This window comes from Gobio gobio (assembly GCF_949357685.1).
Source record: "Gobio gobio genome assembly, chromosome: 2".
In the NCBI taxonomy this organism is placed as follows: Eukaryota; Metazoa; Chordata; class Actinopteri; order Cypriniformes; family Gobionidae; genus Gobio; species Gobio gobio.
In genome coordinates, this window is record NC_137098.1 from 25,558,276 (window position 1) to 25,578,544 (window position 20,269).

General features: G+C 38.2%; 1 protein-coding gene across 1 annotated transcript in view; it reads right to left on the reverse strand.

Moving 5' to 3' along the window:
• The window catches only part of LOC307142010 (uncharacterized protein), a 102,012-nt gene that overhangs the window by 68,610 nt on the left and 13,133 nt on the right, over window positions 1–20,269 (reverse strand). Inside the window, exon 2 of the mRNA XM_079842528.1 lies at window positions 5,906–5,959. Coding sequence (XP_079698654.1) covers window positions 5,906–5,959 — 54 coding nt within the window. The remainder of the gene's footprint in view (window positions 1–5,905; window positions 5,960–20,269) is intronic.

Genomic DNA, 20,269 nt, shown 5'->3' on the forward strand with positions numbered 1-20,269 from the left:
TGACGGTTTGATACCTTTCCTTCAATTCATCCAGACCATGTTTAAATTTCACTTCCATATCACTAGTGGTATTGAAGAATCTGGCGATCAAATGAGACTTGCTCACTAAATATATGACACTGAGAAATGAGACCGTTTTTACCACTCGCACTTCTGACAGGAGTTTATCATGTGTTGTTATTTTGATGTTCTTGTGATTATCCAACAACTCTCTTTTTACATCTCACAATAACCACAAATTCATCAGTGTTCAATTATTGCATGGTTATTCAGAATTTGTTCAGGTGTCTCGCACACAATGGAGCATCATCAGTGAAATGATTCCTTCACCCATGGAGATCTGACCTGCCCGGCAAACCAAACCTTCTGCTTGAAGGTGACCGAGGATTTCTCTAAGGGTCAGCTATTGATAAGTATCCTGGGGAGGACACAGATGTTTCCTCAAAGTGTAAAGACACTTTCCACTGACACTTTCTGCTCATGCTGACTAACACAACTGACTTGGGACAACAAGTCATTCTACAGACTGAAAACCATCACAATCATGGGCAGGTGGAAACAAACCTGACCAACGGGATAACAGATATCCTGCCTAATTGCTACAGCATCCAATCAGCACAGTACGCCTACACCTAAAGGGACTGTGCCGCTGAGGTGTATTTCAGCAGTGTTTTCATCTTCATGTTCAGCCTGTCTTAATGTTGTTATTTCAGGTGACTACTTGACTCCGGCACCCATTGACTTGTGCTGTTAACTCAAGGATCAGCACCATGAACACTTCGGAAAGGACATCCAAAATATGGAAACAAGGAATGTCCAATTATGTCCCCTTGGGAACTAATCTGAATTTGTCCCAATGGGCCAGGGGCCGTCTGTAAGGATCGGTTTTGGTGCTAAGATAAAATCTTAGATCCACACCCCAGCAATAGAACAATAAAAGTCACTAATCTTGAGAGAAGATCTCACAGAAACTGTGGGACACCACCCTGATGAAACATTTCTACCCCCTCCCCATTCTGCCCTTTCCTTGCCCTGTTTTCAAGTAACCAAATCCAGATATACCAGTGATGATGTATCTTGTAAATCTATTGTTTTATCCCTTTCATGTTTGATGTCTTTTTAAAGGTCACGAATGGTGCGAATGGTAAAATGGTCTCCGTTTCACTGCAGTCACTAGTAGTATTAGAAAGATTGAAAACTAATGAGAATTCAGTTCTCCATTTGAGGAGTCTCTTCAAAGATATCTGATCCACTCCCCCAAAACCAGGTGTTTGTGTTGCAAATATTTACAACCCTTTTGTTCTAGTTGGAGTATTTAAGGGAGGGTAACATATGAGCAGCCAACTCGGGCAGTCTGGGCAGTAGACTCCGGGTCAGGTGGTAGGCCTCAGTAGGCCTCCTTGCGAGTGAGTCTCAACGTTGGGGAGGTTAGCGATTAATAGCTGCAACCTAGATAGGTAGACAGCTTTGGAAAGTAGGCCTTTTGCAAAGTCGGCCCCTTTTGTATTGCTATGTGTTTACTCCCCAACAATGTCGGCCTCAAGTAGCAGAATTACCAACTAATAACCTTTCTTTGTTATCTTGTCAGCCAGCAGAGAAGCCGCTGTCAGTCCAGGAGTTATAGCAGCCAGTTTCTCATGCCTGCCACCAGGAAGCCGTCCCTGCAGGTCTGCTGTAAGGTAGTAGGCCCTGATAGGCCTCCCTGAAGATGGGCTCCATGGACGCCAGTCGACCGTGACAGTCAGTGTGGATTGCGAGCAGGCAGCAGGCCCCTTCCAGGCCTCCCTGTAGCTTGCCACCAGGTACTAGGCCTCACCAGGCCTCCCCTGGATGTGAGTTCCTGACCGTCCCTAGGGGTGAGCCTCAGGACTAGGATGCCTCTGGCAGCAGACTTGTGGGATTACCAGGTAGTAGGCCTCACCAGGCCTCCCTGAAGGTTTGCCATGGGTAGTAGGCCTCAAGCCGGGCCTCCCCTGATGGCATGTCCCAAGGTTTCAGTCATGTGGACTAGCATGGACTGTTGGCAGGTGGTAAGCCTCACTCAGCCTCCCTGTGAGCTCGTTACCAGGCGATAGGCCTCACTAGGCCTCCCTGAGGGGGAGTTCCCGAGTCAGGATGCTCGGGCAGCTAGCATAGCCTGCTATTAGGTAGTAGGCCTCTCCAGGCCTCCCTGAGGAGACGAGCTTCTGTTTTCCAGCTACTTGGACAGTGGGCTTCGACTGCTATCAGGTAGTAGGCCTCACCAGGCCTCCCTTCAGCCGAGTTTCCGAGTTTGGTTTCTCGAGCATTTGGCATGTACTGCTATCATGTAATAGGCCTCACTAGGCCTCCCTGAGGGGTTGGGTTCTCAGTTCAAGAACCGTTTACTGGCATATGCTGACAGCTAGTGGTGATCCTGCCGTCTTAATCTGCCCCTTATTTGGCAGCATCTGAGGATGGTCTTACCCTAGCGCGACTGAGGTCGCTTCTGCTACTTGGTTCCCATGGGAGGGAATTTAGCCTAAAACCTGGCTTACCTACCGGGCAGCCCTTTTTAAGCTCCCCTCTCTTCGAGGGTCGTCTGTGAATAAAGGCTGCCTGGGCCTGATCAGATGGTCGTAGGCCTCTCGCGAGGCCTCCCAATTAGATCAGCTTATAGGCCAGTCTGGCCTCCTGAGTGTTTCTACTTGATAATAACTCAGTAGATCCTAGGATCAAGCAGATTAACTCCCCTCGCTGGCAAGGGTCGAAAGCGCTATGCTGAGTACTGCTCTCCAGGATGCCCGTCTCTGAGATCCGGCTCGAGGAGGACACTGCCAGCTTGCAGTACCTTGGGCTGGATGCCTCTCCCGGAGGCAAGTTTCCAGGGGCTCTGTTCTCGAACAGACAAGGATGGCTGGTCCTATGCGTCCCATATAGAGGTCTCTGGGACAGGCCTCCCTGGTGGCATTCTGTGATTTCTTCCCGAATAGTGGCTGGCTGGGGCGCCCTAGGGCCCCCTAGCCACATTCCCTTAAAGGAGCCCCCTTCCTTTGAATGGGTTGGATCCAGGCCTTTGAGCGGCCTGAATAGGACCTTGTGCAGCCGCACTAAGGTTCCTGACGAGGCTTATAGCTTGGGCTATGACCGTAGGGAATGCTGTCACTGACAGCCCTGTGTGACCAGAGGGGGAGTGGTTCAGGCATTTCATTTGAATTTGCTTGTCCTGACAGTTGTCACTGCCAGTGGGCATGCACTCCCCTCGGCATGGCGGCGTTGGTATTTCGTTTACCGTAGCGTCAAGCTGACACAGCGCGAGTTCCCTTTCGAAACGGAACGTCTCCGGTTACGTATGTAACCTTGGTTCCCTGAGAACAGGGAACGAGACGCTGCGTCGCTTTGCCATGCCTCAGGGCCTGCCTGCCGAACAGTCCCTTCAGACGAAGAGGCGGTGTCATGTTGGTAAGGCGCCCTTATATACTTCCTGGTCGCATCTTGATGACGTCATGGGCTGTCGCCGGTCAATAGGATTGACGTGGTTCGTGGCACCTGTTTTGAACTCTTGTCATTGCGGTGTTCAACTAGGTCCCCCGCAATGCCAGTAGGGTCCATCAACATGGGTCTTTTATATTAATGGGACTTAAGTATCTTTCAAGATATACCCTATTGTGTAATTTGAATGAACTAAAAAACTATGAATAAAATGATTTTATGCATTCCCCATAGTGTCAGAAGACGCATTGTTGAGTGAACTGAAATCGAAAGGGAACCTCTCATGTTACTAAACGTAATCTCGGTTCCCTGAGATGAGGGAACGAGACAATCAGGCTTTGTTGGTACCATGACACTGATCATCAACTTTCTCTGTCAGCAGGCTTTTATCCTGAGTTTAGGAATAACTATGGTGTGCGTGCACATGAAAGTAGCGACATCAGTAGCGAACAGCCAATAACGTGCTGTGTAACTGTGAAATTGTGAATTGTTTTGATTCTGTCACATGTTGCTTTGTCTTAGTTTCCCGCCACTGTTTCCTTGGTTACCCTCATCAGTTAAGTTCTGTTCAGATGTGTTTAGTTAATTATCTCGTTTCTGTCTGCTAAGTTCCTCTTGTTCACTTGTCTTTGTCTGGTCGCTGTTATGCTAAGTGTGTGTTTCTGTTGCCTGTTCCTGTGGTGAAGATTAAAGTTTATGTTTGATTTTGGATCTTCTGATTCCTCCATTTGTTCCTGCCGACATACACCCGTGACAGATGACCGGACCCTAAAGTGGATTATACTGCACAAGTTTGTGGCTGTGAGTTTTTTGCCTTTGCGGAGGAATTTATCCATCTTGCCATCAACTGCCCTTATGATGACGAGACACTGAAGTCTCTGTTCTGGATCGGGGCAAATTACCATCACCCCGTGGACCTCCCAGACCACCACTGGACTGAGCTGGAGAGAAGCTCTCATCCGGTGTTTTGGACCGTGCGCTCAGATTGTTAAAATAGAGCCCTAAAGCTTATTTATACTACATATATCCATTATATGTTTGTATTAATTTAAAGTTCTTAATAATGATTGATAAACTAAAATTGCATGTTTAACGGATTAAGAATATAATAATTAGATAAATAATATCGAAATAATTAAAAACATATTATTATTAATAATCATCGCTAAAAGCCATACAATTTGATCAAAATCATTTGTTTCTAGTGACTTTATTGCATCAGAAATTTTTCATTTACTCACAGCTGATGATGGTTACTATGACGATGAACACCACCAAAGCCAAGCCACTTTCATGGTGCATAAAACCCAGGGTTGGCCTAAACCGGCTTCATGGTATAGGCCCCTGGACTGAGAAATTCATGTTTTATTTGTAGGGGTGTAACGATTCATCTACTACATCGATGTATCGATTTATATTCCTATGATCTAACTACATCGATCTGTGCTCGGCAAGTTGGCCTTCCGGACGACATATATCGATCTAACATCGTTTTAAAAGGTAATCAATCGATTGTATCGATAATAGGAAATAACGTATTGGATTTAAGCACGTCAGACTTTATATGGATTTTTTTTCTTAGCACTTTTAATGATAAAGGCATTAAACGTTACTCGATTCAGTCTGCCTATCTGTGACATCATCGCCACGCACCAGCAGCAGCGCTAAGAAAACAAAACATAGCATGGCGGATGGCAGAGGAGAAGCCAACGAGCGAGAAATTATCAAGCCACCAGGAGAAAGAGCTACCAGTACTTTCAACCCTTGCTAAATGTTACCTGTGCATTCCTGGCACCAGTGTGCCAGCAGAGCGAGTTTTTAGTACTGCTGGCGATATAGTGAACGAACAGAGAAGTGTTCTGCGGTCAGATCATGTTGATCAGTTGATATTTTTGAAAAACAAAATCTGTAGAGTCATTGAGTAGTTGGTTACATTTTATCTTTTGTTAAATATTGTTTGTTTATTAAACTGAGAGTAGTAGCAGGTTCAGCCAGTTTATTCAACCTGAAGAAATGTTGGTTGCACTTTATTTTTGATATTAATATTGTATTTATATTATTTTAATGTTGAAACACAACAGCAAAAGTGTCAATCGTGATACAAATCGAATCGTTGTTAAAACGAATCATTACACCCCTATTTATTTGTCAACAAAAGTTTTGCAAAATATTTTTGAAAGTTCCTTTTGGCCTTTTTTTTGTGCCTTTTTCTTCCTTAATATTACATTATCTGCAAGTACAGCTTTTAAAAAATATACTTTTAAGATTTGAAGTAGGCCTACACTACAAGTGCATATCCAATACAATTAAATACACTTCTTTTTCACAAAGGTCATTCATGGAGAACATAAGATATTTTAGCGTTCCATCTACACAACATAACTATAGCATTTGCCTCCCCTTTTTTAAATCATAAAACAAAACAAAAAACAAACAAATAAACATGTTGACTTACATGAAGGTTTAACAGTAGAAATGGGTTCCCCAGGACTCGAACCAATTCCTGGACCTGCATAAAACCGATAAACAAAACAATTTTTGTCAGGACCACTATCGTCAAAGATGATTGATTGACTATTAGCATATAGTTTGGATTGCCGGTATGGTTCTGTTCCGGGCAGCCTAGGGTAAACAGAACAAAACCAACATAATGTATTGCAGATAGCATTAATGTTGATATTACATGTACAAAGTGATTCAGGAATTTAGTCTGATTCAAGGGAAATCAGAATACCACATCCTGACTGACAAGAGGAGGAGCTGGGGTGGAGGAGGGTAAATGAGCTCTGGAGAAACGCAATAGCTGCTGATAGTACTGAGGAGCTATATATATATGCGGTGATAGACATCATATTCCTATAGGTAGACGTGATCAGCTGACAGACAGCTGATGCGAGTTTGACTAACATGACCTGCCAGAACTGAAGCTATACACTTGATTTATTGAACATGCAGGATAAGCATTGTAAAAACATATCTGTATCTGTGTGGGTTTCTGATATAGCAGCTTAAAGGGTTAGTTCACCCAAAAATGAAAATTCTGTCATTAATTACTCACCCTCATGTCGTTGGACACCCGTAAGACCTCCGTTCATATTCGGAACACAAATGAAGATATTTTAGTTGAAAGCTGATGGCTGAGAAAGGCTTCACACAGGCCTCCATTGGCATTCAGTACATTGACACTTCCAAGATCCATGAAAGGCACTTAAAACGTCGTTACAAAGTCTATCTCACCACAGTGGCTCTACAATAATCATACAATGCGACGACAATAGTTTTTGTGCGGAAAAAAAAATCAAAATAACACCTTTATCCAACTTGTTCTCGACTTCCGTGTGTGCCTCCACGACGCATGCGCGAGAATATGACGTAGCGCCGGTGTTCGGGAGTCGATGAAATACACACTTAAGCCCCATTTTGAGCACTACGCCGAGACCTAAAGCACGATAAATGTAGAATCCAACAGCTTAGACACGCGCGTCTTCCTCTGCTCGTAAACAAATCGCTTCTGGGTCATATGTCCGAACGCCGGATCTGCGTCATTTTCTCGCGCATGCGTCGTGGAGGCATACACGGAAGTCGAGAACAAGTTGGATAAAGGTGTTATTTTGATTTTTTTTTGCGCACAAAAACTATTGTCGTCGCATTGTATGATTATTGTAGAGCCACTGTGGTGAGATAGACTTTGTAACGACGTTTTAAGTGCCTTTCATGGATCTTGGAAGTGTCAATGTACTGAATGCCAATGCACTGCATGAAAAAAGGTGTATCCGGACCAGGATACTCCTGTATACACTGCTGAAATTCGGAAGAATCCAGGAGTATACTGGCCGGATAGGTCAAATTCCATGGATCCGTATATGTCCGTATTCATCCGAAATGGTACCAAATCGGATGTATGTTGTGGCCGTATACTCCCATGCTACAGCCATTTGTTGCCATGGCAAATAATCCCATCAAGTTTTTCCCAGGAGACATTTTCACACCTCTAAACAGCTTTGCCTTCCACCCCCTATTGGTCCTTCATCTCAAACTGGATTGGTTGTTTTTTTTAAAACCACTCCCAAAACCCAGACTGCTATTGGAGGACAGGACGCATTGAAAACCCAGTCAAGTGACTTTATTGGTTACTTCTAAGGCTAAGGGTGGGCTAGGTTTTGTAGCATAGGGACTTGATTGGTTATAGGCCAGCTATGCAGATTTTGCTAATTAATATATAATATATATATAAAAAAGAATCCCCTCTCCCTCCCAAAAGAAAAATACACACAAAACAATTTGAGAAAGTCTGAAATATTTATTAAAAAGGTATAAAAAAAAACAAACAAAAAAAAACATTCTTTACAGCATTATAAACGAACATTAAAACAATGGTGAAACAAAAACAAGTGAACTAAATGTATTTAAAAGGGATGAAAATGTAAAGGAACAAATGTAAAAATATAAACAGTCCAAAGAACATAAATATACATTAAAATGAATTGGTAAAGAAACAAAAAGGGGAAAAAAAAATGAACAAAATGCATTTAAAAGACAGATGTAAAGGAATAAAATACACAGTGAACATAAAAAGGAAAAGAATAAATATACAAATTAAACAATATAAAATGAGAACAATAAATTTATAAGACAAAAAAAAGTGTATATAAAATACACATAAATATTCCAAGTAAACAATATAACCAAATAAAAAGAACAAAGAGCATTATAAACATACATTCAAATGAATGGGGGAAAAGATAAGTGAACAAAATGTTTCTAAAGGAAGGCGACGTAAGAGGAACAACAATACAAAACGTGGAGATCAAAAGCAACATGGACATCTAAAAAGGAACAAACATACAAAGTATACAATATAAAACGAGACAAAGAAATCTATAAATTAAAAAGTGTATATAAAATATATGTAAATGTTCTATATATGGGAACCAATAAAAGTATAAGTATATAAACATAGGAATAAAGAAAATATAAAATGGACCAATTGAATATTAAAATTATAATTATAAAATAATTGTGACCAACTCTAACACAATGTTGTTTGAGCTAGCCAAACCATCCACACTGGCCTTCCATCAACAACAGCATCATCTTCATCTTCATCAGGTCTATAGTTGCGGTCTCCCACAGGTTCTGTGTTGGTTTGTGCAACCCTGGACCTGGTCTCCAGCAACTGTAAAACATGACAGTAAATTAACCACTAAAACTCAGAGAGGAGTATAGTAACATTCTGGAGGGAAAAAGCTTAACCGGTTTCTTAACTTACCCGTCTCTTTCTCTGACGGTTCTGTGTGATGTTCTTCATAGTGTTTCTTTTCTGGGCCTTTTCAGACTGAGCCAAAGAATACTTCCTCAGCAAAGTCTCACAAAATAAAATACATCTTGCGACCTGCCAAATAATACATTAATAATATATAGTTAATGCCAATAAAAGTAAGTAAAACAATTCAATTAAAATGTATTTGTATAGCGCTTTTCACAATACATATTCAGGGTTTTTCCTGGGTCAAAAATGGTCTTCGGTGGTGGCTGACAGACATGGTAATCCATACACACACATACGCACGGTAAAAAAAAAATACCCTACCCACTTGATCTGCAAGCGCAAAACTGACAATAAATTTGAAATAAATTCAAAGAAAGTTTGTAACTTTTGCTTATCTTATTTTGATACCTTGATGTTTGTTTTTTTTCCTCATTTTTACACTATTTACTGATAATTGTTTGTTTTGGTAATCATATCAATATTAAAAAAATGAACAAATAGCCTAATTTTCTGCCATATACAATCAGCTAGCTAACAACAAATTTGTTCTGGGTTCACCTCACTCCAGTCTAAACTAAATTATTTTAGGCTATTTATTTTACTACACATTATGAACATAAATAAGCTGAAAGACTGTTGATAATTAAAAATAATTCTTACTATCCACTCTTGCTAAATTGGGTAAGCACACTTGTGTTCTCATTTCAGGTGTTGTTCTGAGTAAATGATTAAACTAATTCGTGAGTTCAGTGTTGGACAGATCAGTTGTTCTAACCAGTCGTTAAAATGATTCAGTTCAAAGGAGTCATTAGGTGGCGAATCGGACATTAGCAGACGCGTTGTGTGTGAATCCCGTCTTTAGAACATCGCGAAAGATTTGTCAACACACAGAAAACACTTCATAACCGGATAGGATTTGTTTCCTGTTTATTTAAAGTATGCTTTATGCAGCTGGTCAGAGAATCAGTCAATGTTTTTTGAGCGCATTTCACACCCAGCGGTAATTAAAGGAAAACATCGTCTGATAGCGCCACGTGCAACATGGATTCGGTCTTCCGACCTTTTGATTTTGATTAACGTAATATGTGAAACATTAGAAAGCTAAGAATGCTTATTTTGAAGACAGAGAGAGTGTGCGTGGGGGAGGAGCTCACTGGTCATTCTCTCTGTCACTCAGTTAACTCAAGTGCAGCACTCATCTGTTCTACATCACTCATAAATCACAATAACTGATCAAATAAGGCTTTGGCGGGACAAAAATTTGTTTTGGCGGCCGGCAAAAATTTTTCAATGTAGGAAAAACCCTGTTATTGTTTCAAAGCAACTTCACAGAAAATGCATGTGTCTACATTACAGAAAAAAACAGAGAACATTAAAATAATTTTTAAGATTACCTTTGACACATTCAGGGTCAACATCTGTAAAAGTTCTTCACGATCATGGATCCAAAACTTCTGGATCATGAGGGGGGAAGAAACATGCACACACACAAATGAATATTAATTTGTTTGATAAAACATTAATATTAATTATCAACTTACGGACAAGGACTTGCAAAACATACTCACCAGGCCCATAGAAAAACTTTACAGTAGATCCAAAATCCTGGTTTGCCTATAATTCTTCAGAGTCCAAGGATGGTGGATTCCTGTCCTCTCTGTTGAACAAGTGTACATGACAGTGTTCTCAGATTACTCTTTCCAAAACTCTGTTACATTTATGACAAGCTTGATCTTAAAACTAGCTGACAGTAGGGATGGGCATTATGACCATATAATTATACATACATGAGAAATTATATTTTACAATAACGATATCACAATATATTTATTTTGATGGATATTTTATTAAAATGCTACAGAATAATACTGCTTTAAAAGTCTTCACTGTATGATATTCAATTAATTAATATCACTTGATTCTTAAAGAAGCAGAAGGTCTTCTCTATCTCTTTTGTTTTATTAAAATGATGACAAAGCTGCAGCCCCTTTAAGAACGGATGCACAGAATGACACACATCCGGGATTCCCCATGTTAACTTGAACTGTTTAACTTACTTAAGACATAACTGACTGTTTAAATCAAGTGAATACCTCACATGACAAGGTTTCTGAGATAATTGTGTGCATTTTACAGAAAGATAATTGATTTCGGGATCGCATGCTGTCTGAGAGAGGCTTATTTTAACACATGTCCCGTTCATTATTCTACATTCATGCATGTTTCCTTGTCAAAATGTCAAAAAGTTTTAGTACAGTCAGTGCTGCGTTATATACGCTATATTCCCATTCCGCAATATAAAAAGGTAATGTTAACGTTTACAGCAAAATCGCTAACAATAGTCAGTATCATCAGATCGCCATAACACCCAGCCCTAGCTTAACAATATTACAACAAAACACAGAAACAGAATATGTAAGTTAATCATGATTAGCATATGACTTTAATGCACTAACGTTATATCTTGATGAGCAGTAGAAACAATATAAAGGGATTTACGTTACCTTCTGCCGTCTGCTGTCCGCCATTGGAAACTTAGTCTGTTCGTATTCATGTTTTTTCGTTCTCAGTCGACATCCCACAATCAAAATTCGTCCAAAATAAGATTTTAACAGGTTTAAATGGTCCATGCAATGCCATTAATAGACCGACGTGAAGATTAGAAGCCGCGATCGCGTCGCGTCCCCGCGAGCCACGATCAACGGCAACGGGTGTATAATTCAAACTGAAGGCGCGCACTGTCATTGGCCAGATTTCTGGATGACGTTCAGATTGACCAATCACGCTCAAAAGAACACGGAAAGACAGCAAATAGCCTTGCAAATATAGAAAAAACTTGTTTTAAACAACAGTTAGAAAATGTGTATATTTATTTTTATTTGCTGTTATATTTAATTAATTGGTCAAATGGTGTTTTGTGGTGTGGGCACTGGCAGAGGCCTGGAAGTTTCAACCTGGAGAGCAGTGCAGATTTGTACTCTTTAAAAACAATTATTGTTTGATATTTAGTTTGCTATATATTTTGTTATATTTGTATCCAGAATTGAATGTAAAACCAGTTTGAATGTAAAAATACACCTTCACTGTAAAACAGAAAATTAAAGTAAAATATCTTAATTTAAATAAGGAAAAATCTGTAAACTAATAGTGTTTTCTCTAAAACGTTTAATGTAATTTCTGTGACGTTTTTTAACTTTATTTGACTTTAGATATTTGACTTTAATTTTACGGTTTTTGTTTTGCAGCTGTAGCTGCTGTTTTTTTTAGGTTTTTATTTTTACAGTGTAAATATAAAACTAATAAGATTTACTTTAAAATGACAAAGAATAATGTTAAATTGTTAGTATGGACATAAACATAAACCTTTAATATAATGAGCTAAATATTGTATTACAGTTGTTAATTTACAGATATTGTTTGTAATTTTGCATGAATTTGTTATTTATGAAAACAGAAAAATAATACAGTGATGTTCCTGTATAAAAAAATGAGAATTACTGTAATTTGTCATTAATGATATAATCCTTAAAATAACAGTCAAGTTGTTTATTTAGATATTGTTTGTAATTTTACATCGTTTTAAACATAATTCAAAATTACAAGAAAATAGTTTTTTTCTGTAAAATTAGGATTATTTTTATTGGTTGCCTTATTTTTATTGGTAACCTAATTGGTTGCACCTACATCTATTGTGAGTGGTGGATTTCAAACCTCAAAACGCCCCTCTTTTGCAGCGTGTTAAAGTTAAGAATCTTAGAGTGACACTTTTTGTTAACAGTTGCAGAGCTGAAAGATCTGCTTGTGTTTCTGTGTTTCTTGAGCAAGTGAATCCCTGCTCTTTTTTATTCCATATTTTTATTTTGAGCATATCAGTTTTTGGTGTTTTTAAAACAAACTTTTTCATTTTCCACATTTCATTTCCTTTTTATTTAATTCTATTATTGCCTACAATTTGTAAAACTTTGCAAAAATTGTTTGGGGATAGTCTAAAATGTTTGGTTAATTATCCTTTGTTAATTCCATTACATTTCTTTGTTTATTTCATTACATATTCAGATTTTTTTGTGAACGTATATGTTCAGACAGGGTTTTTATTTTGTACTGTTTTTATAAAAAATATTTGATTAAGAGACTCTTTTCATGCAGTGGTTTTAAGGCCCTGACACACCATTCTGATGGTTTGGCCCAGACCCAGGCAACGTGAACCAACCCCACAGTCGGCTTTAGTCATTGCTAGTTCAGTTTAGTGTTTCAGGGCCTTAAGAATTTATTTTTCTGTGCAAAAAGCTTGTTTGCTGTAGCCTACAGTAGACCAGAGATAATTCTCAATCCTGAAGTCCTCCCCTGCCCCCCCTCTCTCTGAGAACAGCCAGCACAAGTGTCAGTCATTAACATATGAAAGGTCTTCTTCACACCTAACAGTCTTCAGTCCTAGCACACCCAGCAGTGTTTCAGCTGTATATGTCCGTGAAATTTCACGGATTCCTGTATACGTCCGCATACGTGAGGTTTCCGGGTTTTTCTGGAAATATACTGTTCCGTGTTACTCTGATCCGCTTTTTCCCACATACATCCGGTAAACATCAAATTACACAGGAGTATACCATGCCCGGATAGTGCCGGATTTCAGTGTTTTCATGCAGTGGGAGGCCTGTGTGAAGCCTTTCTCAGCCATCAGCTTTCAACTAAAATATCTTCATTTGTGTTCCGAATATGAACGGAGGTCTTACGGGTGTCCAACGACATGAGGGTGAGTAATTAATGACAGAATTTTCATTTTTGGGTGAACTAACCCTTTAAGAGATTATTGTTACTTGTTTTCAGTATGGCAGCTTCACATCCATTTAGCCAGTTTTACATTATACTCTAATGTTATACATGTTTAGAATTTTGAAAAGCTTCCTCTGTCAGACATCTGTCTGCTGGGGGATTGTGTGGGACCTTTTGGCTGACATTTCCTTTCCTGGCCACAGTTTCTGCTCTCTCTCTGTCTGATTTTGTGACCCCTTGCTTGACTTCTGCCTCTTAACAGCGAAAATAAATGCAGACACTTGCTGTGCTGTCACAGTTGCTGTCCTGCTAAACAACACACAGACTACAAATATAGACATAAACTTTCACTAGTTAAGTTCATGCTGTCACTTTATAAGAATAGTTTAGATTAAGTATAAGTTGCATAGTTTTTTTTTTATTTCAAAGTCTTTTTTTTATCACAGAACATAGAAATTACATACATAAATCACATTCATATCTCAAATATTGAGGAATTACATTGGGAAAAAAGGACAACATTTTTTTTGCGTAATAAAAAATATCTTTGATATAGCAAAGGAGTCATTTGTATAACTTCTATACAAACCATATAAACTTGTGGGAATGTGATAAGTTGTGGCCACAAGATCATTTTGTTTCTAACAACATCATTATTCTTTATGTTCACGGAGAGATATCTATTTCTCATGGCCATGAGTTAAATGCGTAAACAACCTCTGATAATTCCATAGCGCTGGAATTATCAGAAATTGATAGGCCTATAATAATAATATTTATATTAATTATTATATTAACATGTTGCCTATTGTGTTGCATGCGATGGTGCCTAGACAGCATTTGAATGTTATGAATAAATGTTAAAAGAATATGCCATGTACATTTTTATCTATCCCATCCATGTTTTAAATCCATTCACTGATCGTTTATTTTTTTATTTTATATTTTTATATTATTATTATTATCATAACTATCATGGTTATATTTTGTATTCATTGTTATCTATTTGCTTTATTTTGCCCTTTATTTCCCATATCTCTTATGTATATTATATAACTACTGTAAATGCCCAATCATGCCAATAAAGTTTTTACTTTGTGACTGTATTTCTGTAGACTACACCAGTAGCCTATGTGACGATAAATGAGCATATGTTTTCATCCCCTCAAGCGGAAGTTGTCATAGATAAACTTCATAAACTACATAAACTTCTATAGCAGTGAATGAGAGACTACATTAAATATATGTTTTGTGTTCAAAATTGCTCAAATAGCAAAAGAAAAACTCCACAACAGATTGATAATGGCAGTCAGAAGAGAGGAAGATGTCAATTTTACCATCACTCCTATAGCCACTGTATTAGAAACACCCTCACAGCAGCATTAGTACTGTAATTTGATGCAAAGGTAATATCATACAAAGTATAGTGTTATAAATGTATAACGTTTTGTTTATATATATATATATATATATATATATATATATATATATATATATATATATATATATATATATATATATATATATATATATATATATATATATATATATATATAAACATTTAACCCCTAGAAGTCTGAGCTCTTTTGGGGCCCTTTAGAAGTTTTGACATGCTCTGACATTTGTGCTTTTTTCAGTTGCTTATAAACATATTAAATGGTAAAAGTGTAATTACATTGTATTCAGCACAAACTGGGCTACCATAATATCTAAGCAACATGTACACTCACCTAAATGATTATTAGGAACACCTGTTCAATTTCTCATGAATGCAATTATCTAATCAACCAATCACATGGCAGTTGCTTCAATGCATTTAGGGGTGTGGTCCTGGTCAAGACAATCTCCTGAACTCCAAACTGAATGTCAGAATGGGAAAGAAAGGTGATTTAAGCAATTTTGAGCGTGGCATGGTTGTTGGTGCCAGACGGACCAGTCTGAGTATTTCACAATCTGCTCAGTTACTGGGATTTTCACGCACAACCATTTCTAGGGTTTACAAAGAATGGTGTGAAAATGGAAAAACATCCAGTATGTGGCAGTCCTGTGGGCGAAAATGCCTTGTTGATGCTAGAGGTCAGAGGAGAATGGTCCGACTGATTCAAGCTGATAGAAGAGCACCTTTTACTGAAATAACCACTCGTTACAACCGAGGTATGCAGCAAAGCATTTGTGAAGCCACAACACGCACAACCTTGATGTGGATGGGCTACAACAGCAGAAGACCCCACCGGGTACCACTCATCTCCACTACAAATAGGAAAAAGAGGCTACAATTTGCACGAGCTCACCAAAATTGGACAGTTGAAGACTGGAATAGTGTTGCCTGGTCTGATGAGTCTCAATTTCTGTTGAGACATTCAGATGGTAGAGTCAGAATTTGGCATAAACAGAATGAGAACATGGATCCATCATGCCTTGTTACCACTGTGCAGGCTGCTGGTGGTGGTGTAATGGTGTGGGGGATGTTTTCTTGGCACACTTTAGGCCCCTTAGTGCCAATTGGGCATCGTTTAAATGCCACGGCCTACCTGAGCATTGTTTCTGACCATGTCCATCACTTTATGACCACCATGTACCCATCCTCTGATGGCTAATTCCAGCAGGATAATGCACCATGTCACAAAGCTCGAATCATTTCAAATTGGTTTCTTGAACATGACAATGAGTTCACTGTACTAAAATGGCCCCCACAGTCACCAGATCTCAACCCAATAGAGCATCTTTGGGATGTGGTAGAACGGGAGCTCCGTGTCCTGGATGTGCAGCCCACAAATCTCCATCAACTGCAAGATGTAATCCTATCAATATGGGCCAACATTTCTAAAGAATGCTTTCAGCACCTTGTTGAATCAATGCCATGTAGAATTAAGGCAGTTCTGAAGGCGAAAGGGGGTCAAACACAGTATTAGTATGGTGTTCCTAATAATCCTTTAGGTGAGTGTATGTACATGCTTGTATTTTTGAGAGAATAATGTTTATGCATGGTTTTTGAAAAAACAAAAAAAATTGTTTTAAAATTAAGGCCTCAAAACACACAATATACAGTATATGTGTCCACAAAATTTTTGGCTAATGGATGTTGTTGCCTAGAGTTTTTGCTTCAAACTGATGTTAGAATCATTGAGCCTACACATTCACAGAAAACAATACACTGATTTGAAATTTGTAAGACACTTTTTCTTTACAAAGCCAGTATGCGAGGAGGCGTGAACACCAATGAATAATGCTGGGTATCACACCTGAGAGACAAAAGACCTGCATAATGGGCTGCATAATGACCTGCAAAATGAATGAGCTTCAGGTATGTGACTGAGAGGGAGCAACAGGAGCAAAGGAAATATATTTTTTTGTAGTTTATTTAGAATGTAGTCAACAAAGGCCTATTATATTTTAAATCATCAAAAGATTTGATTACTCTGCAAAAAATGCTTTTCTTATTTAGTATTTTTTCTTGTTTCCAGTCCAAATATTTAAAATTCTTAAATCAAGATTAATTTATAAGTAAAATTTCCTGGGGGGAAAAATCTAAATTAAGTGAGTTTTTGCTTAAAACAAGCTAAATTATCTGCCACAGCAATTTATGATTTATTACACCATAATTTATGATTTATTAAACCAATTTATTAAAACACAACAATTTATGAGATTAAAACCATGTTTTTACTCCAAACTTACTTTATATCACAAGTCAAATGTTTTAAATAACCTTCTGTGATCTCATTTGGCTTCGGATAAAAAAAAAATCAGACAGAAAATAGATAATTTTACAATATTCTGCATAATTATTAAAGCTATGTCGAATAGCATTGAATTATAATTATAATCTATTATGAAAACATCCAACATGGTATAAACACAGATAAACCATATATTGTCGCGATTGTGTGTTTATTGTCTTCAAACGTGTCTATCTGCATGTTATAGCAATCTCAGGAAGCTTTGTTTATGTCAGGGAGTTTCTGGAATGTCACATGGTATATATCTTCTTCGTCTGTACCATATATGGACTACATGTGCACGGAGCGCCCTCCGGCTGCCAGTATGAACTGAAAACACAACACATCAGAGTATCCAGCGCTCATAATGATTACTTCTACGCATTTTGGGGAAAGATTGAATAAATAATACTTCTCTGTATAGAAATTTGACACAGACCTATGAGAATCTATCCATATTTCACCTCATCTGCACACTTTTGAACTAAAAGCCCTGAGGGATGTTGTTTAGTTGCGAGTCTTCATGACGAGCATAGAGGAGTTTTTTATGAATGAGAGCAGCTGGCGCTCAAATTACAATCAAAAGGTACCGACGCCGGTTTTCATATTCATAACTCCTGACACATATTAACAAATTACGGCAGTGCTTCCCAAACTGTGGGCCGCGGCCCCCCGGTGGGCCGTAGCAGAAGCTAAATAAATATTAAAATAATAAAATATTCGAATTGTTATAAAATGTGATTTTTTTTCCCCCTCCTTATTACAAAAATAAAATATAAAACATATAAAAACATGTTTTTCCATTAAGCCGGGGACACACCTAACAACTGTTATGCTAATTATGAATGGAATTTGGCTGTGGTTACGACTGATCATGCTCAAACGCGCCAAATCATGGACAGCTGCATTCAGTCTATGTTTACAGTCGGTGTGAAAAATAATGCAGTGTGCTGTATCTAAAGATTCTAGTATTAGAATTTAAGAACCAGCTGTTGCAGTCGTCCTCCCAAAGATTTTATTAAACATGTTTAATATTTGCGACTGGCGCAGGCGATTATGCTGAGGAGATGCGTTCCCTGTCAAACATCATTCTTGTAATTATGTCAAACACAATCTTTTTTATGTTTCTTTTGTGTTAATTCATAAGATAACATTGAAAGTTAACTGTTTTAGGCTATTCATTTTGTGCTGCAGACGGAAAAAAAGTCTGCATTCTGTAAAAATTTAGAATAAGCAGTGATTTCTCTCATTTAAAAAAATAGAAATAAAGGGCGTTTTTACACTGGCAGCTCCTTTCTGAAGATTCCGTTAATTTCTAAATCTCATTCCCAGCGCCGCGCGCTCAACCCAGAATGCCCTTTGTGACATATGCTGGTTTGAATATAGGCCTATCTGAAATAAGTAGCTATAGGGCTGCCCCCAACTAAAGTTTTTTTCTAGTAGTTGTTTGTTTAAGCCGTTGTTCACGCAGCACTCCATGTCATTGTCTGCTATGCTATTTGCTTATTATTTATTAAATCAAGTCAATTGGCTGATAAAACATTTATTAAAATTAAGATACAATTTATGCAAAACGATAAATTAACTTTAAAGGAAGGCTTTCAACAAATGAAGTGGTCAAAATCATTTCTGACCCCCATATCTTCTGACATATTTCGCATCTTATTGTGTTCACTTTTCACTGTTCCTATTCACTTTTCATAATCAATGTAGATTAAATAAAATAGTAACATTATAATATTTAAACATATAAAACTAAATACGTGATTTAATGGCTATTGCTTCATGTTTTATAGACTCTTATTCAAATGTGGTGACACCCCCCTTACATTGATTATGTAAGATGCACCAGAGTTCAAAAGATCAAGTTGACCAACGCTGCGGGGGAAACCGGGAAATATTGCACTCGGACTTGGACTGCAGCAAATGTGCCCAGTGTAAAAAACCCTTTTCTTTTATTTCGACTTGGAGTCTAATATAAGTTAAACAGAAAAAAAATGGTATAGCTTATGTAGGCTATACACGGCACTTGATGATTGATAGCCTAATGTTAATTTAAACAGTCTAACGAATAAAAAACAAATATATATATGGGTGGGCCGTGGAGCACTTGCTGTGTTTTTTGGGGGGCCTTACCCCTCTGAAGTTTGGGAAGCCCTGAATTATGGTCACTATAAGACCTTATAAGGTATAATAACTACTATAAGGTAAAAAAATTGGAAGCTTGAGTCTTAGATCTTTTTAATGATGTATAGTTTGTTAAGGTAATTACTTACATCTGACAGTAATTTTGAGCTAATTTAAACAAAGAAAGCTTCAGTGCATCCTTGCACAGGTTTTTGTGTTTAATATTCACAGATGCTAACAGAATAAACTTAGCCTACCTTGCATTCAGCGCAGAATCCGTTGCTCTCAGAAATGAACAGCTTTTCATGAGGTTATTCCAGGATTACTCAACACGGCTCAAAACGATGTAGCTGAAGTATAGCACTGCACTTGATGTGTTTGTTTGAGTTGATGTGTGGGCGTCGACTCTGGATCGCCTCAGTATTTGAATCTCAATAGAACGCGCGCTTCGTGGGTCCCATTAGCGGATAATAAGATGCTCAGGAACGACTGACATCTCTCTGTTTTCAAACTGATTACATAAACTAGGAATATTTGTTTTCGATTAAGTTTACATTATTTAAAACCTGACATTTCATTGTTTCTTTAGACATATGTCTCATGTTTGTGAGACAAGTATTCACTAAGCTAGAGTTCCTTCTCTGAAGACTATCTGAATGAACGTCTTTGACAGAGAGGCTGCAGAACGCGCGTTTGTTTTCTTTATTTTGCAAAAAAGCACATTTTGTTTTTATTGTGACTGTACACAAAAAAAATAGAAAATTAACAGATTATAATGATGTATTACACTTGCCTGAATGATAAAAAAACGTATTTGAGTCTCTTTGGCACTGATAAGAAAGAAAGCGAGTCGATCGAGCCGGCGCGACCGCCGACTCGAGGGGGTTAAACCTTTCTATGAATGAACATGTATACCCCCAGGACATTGTGTAAT